The 2,070-nt window shown below is 36.3% G+C and overlaps 1 protein-coding gene across 1 annotated transcript in view; it reads right to left on the bottom strand.

Annotated features, from left to right (window-relative positions):
• Positions 1-449: 449 nt before the first annotated feature.
• The window catches only part of LOC119592037 (40S ribosomal protein S15-like), a 12,681-nt gene continuing 11,060 nt past the window's right edge, over positions 450-2,070 (bottom strand). Inside the window, exons 3-4 of the mRNA XM_037940832.1 lie at positions 882-1,116; positions 450-588 (exon numbers count right to left, since the gene is read on the bottom strand). Coding sequence (XP_037796760.1) covers positions 475-588; positions 882-1,116 — 349 coding nt within the window. The 3' untranslated portion in view covers positions 450-474. The remainder of the gene's footprint in view (positions 589-881; positions 1,117-2,070) is intronic.

Raw genomic sequence — 2,070 nt, 5'->3', positions numbered from 1 at the left:
AGGCTAGATGTAAATATTAAAACATCAAAAGGTTCATCCAGCAGTAAGATAGTGATTTTTTTTTTTTTTGGAGGTTTATGAATGTTAATTGAAGATAGAAATTTTAGATGTTTAAATTCTGACAATGCCTTGAGTAATGATACAATATGGTATTAGAAAGACAATGGAATGAGTCAGAGGCCTCATCAACAAAACTGTCTGATTAGCAGGTGCAACTGATTTACCAATAATTAAACTCCATATTTTAAGATTTGGTTGGCCCACTTCAACAGCCAGTTGTCTGCCTGCCTTTAGTGGCACTTCTTAACTTCTGGGTGACGTATTCTAATTAAGAAAACTCCCAACTGCACATTTAATTTGTCTTCAGACTATTTCTTCTGGGGCACTTTACTGTTCTTTTTATTGAGGTCATGAATGAAGGTTTTCCTGAAGGAATAAAACACTAAAAATTAAACACCGCTTGTTTAATAAAGTTTACTTCAGAGGGATGAACCGAGAGCTGTGGGTGGCACCAATACCGGGCCTACCGTGCTTTACAGGCTTGTAGGTGATGGAGAATTCTGCCAAGTAGTGACTGATCATCTCAGGCTGGAACAAGAAAACAAATGTAAAAATTGGTAAAACACTAAAAGCAAGCAAAATAATGAATATAATTGAAATGGTAATTTGGGGCAAAAAATATATATATATTTCTTTCATCAATATGCTACACTTTTCAGTTCACAGCATTTTCTTAATATAGACTTCGAAAGTCAAATAGGAGTTTCTAACAAACTGTCACAACAGCAGCACAGCATGAAAACTAATTTCCAATATGTCTGCAGAAAAGGAGATTTCATAAATCATGTAATGAAGCTTTTAAACGGGTGGTGGGAGCTCACCTTGATTTCCACTTGGTTGAAGGTCTTGCCGTTGTAGACTCCCACCATGGAACCGACCATCTCTGGCACAATAATCATGTCTCTCAAGTGAGTCTTGACAACAGCAGGCTTCTCAAGAGCTGGGCACTCCTTCTTAGCCTTGCGGAGCCTCTTCAGAAGAGCCAGATGCTTGCGCTTCAGTCCACGACGGAAGCGACGGCGCTGGCGGGCTGGGAACAATTCAACCAGCTGTTCACTGAAATAGAGAAGTTATTGCTTGGGACCATATGTATACTGGCAGTTTCTACCCTAATAAATATCAGCATGTGTTAATGGACTTATTACATAATATTAACCATCTTTCACTTAAATTAAATGCTCAGAATAGGCTATTAATACAAAATCTTTAAATACTACAAATGTCATGTCAAAGTACAAACACTGATATAGCTATTCCTCGACTAAAAAAATTATTCCAGACCAGAACAACTTCTGTTTTGCTCCCAAATCCTTAAGTCAAATTTATATTCCAGAAACCTTTCCATACACTCTGCAGATTGTCTATCCACAAATATGCATACTTAAATAGGTCAGATTTGAAAATGTTATCCTGTTCTCATTCATCTACAACAATTTAAGGGTTTTCAAAAGAACAAATAATGCATGGCTTCCTTGCATTATACACAAAAATTGTCTGCTGCATAAAATTAATGAAGACAATAATTCAGCAAGATTGACAACTGTCAGCATTGAAAACTTTTCTTTAAAGATCTTGCAAAAGGGAGGAAAAGTTAATTTTACAGGGTACAAGGGACACTTTACATGGAATTCCGACATTAAATATTACTAGTTTTAGCTTGTTTACCCACAATTTCCATAGTTATTTCACACACTTCCTAGCTATCTGGACTAGGATTACTACCCGAGTTACTTTCAGATGACAAAACCTGTCTGGACAGTGGACAAGGTGTCCATTGCTACTAGGTAAATTTAGGGATACATTCACTGCATCAAAATATTTTCTTTCACACACCAATTACCAAGGTATGTTTTCAATATCCTAAAAAGCAAATTGGTTCAACAAACAAAGTACCAGTCCACTCAATATATGACCAATTTGATGGAAACCTAAGCTCGTATATCACTGCCATTTATACTATATGTTTGCTCCCCAATTGGGGATGTTTGCTCAATATATATATATTGTACA

The sequence above is a fragment of the Penaeus monodon genome, chromosome 29 (genome assembly GCF_015228065.2).
Source record: "Penaeus monodon isolate SGIC_2016 chromosome 29, NSTDA_Pmon_1, whole genome shotgun sequence".
Classification (NCBI taxonomy): Eukaryota; Metazoa; Arthropoda; class Malacostraca; order Decapoda; family Penaeidae; genus Penaeus; species Penaeus monodon.
The sequence above is the reverse complement of the archived record's forward strand: the minus strand, read 5'-3'. Positions and strand labels throughout refer to the sequence as shown.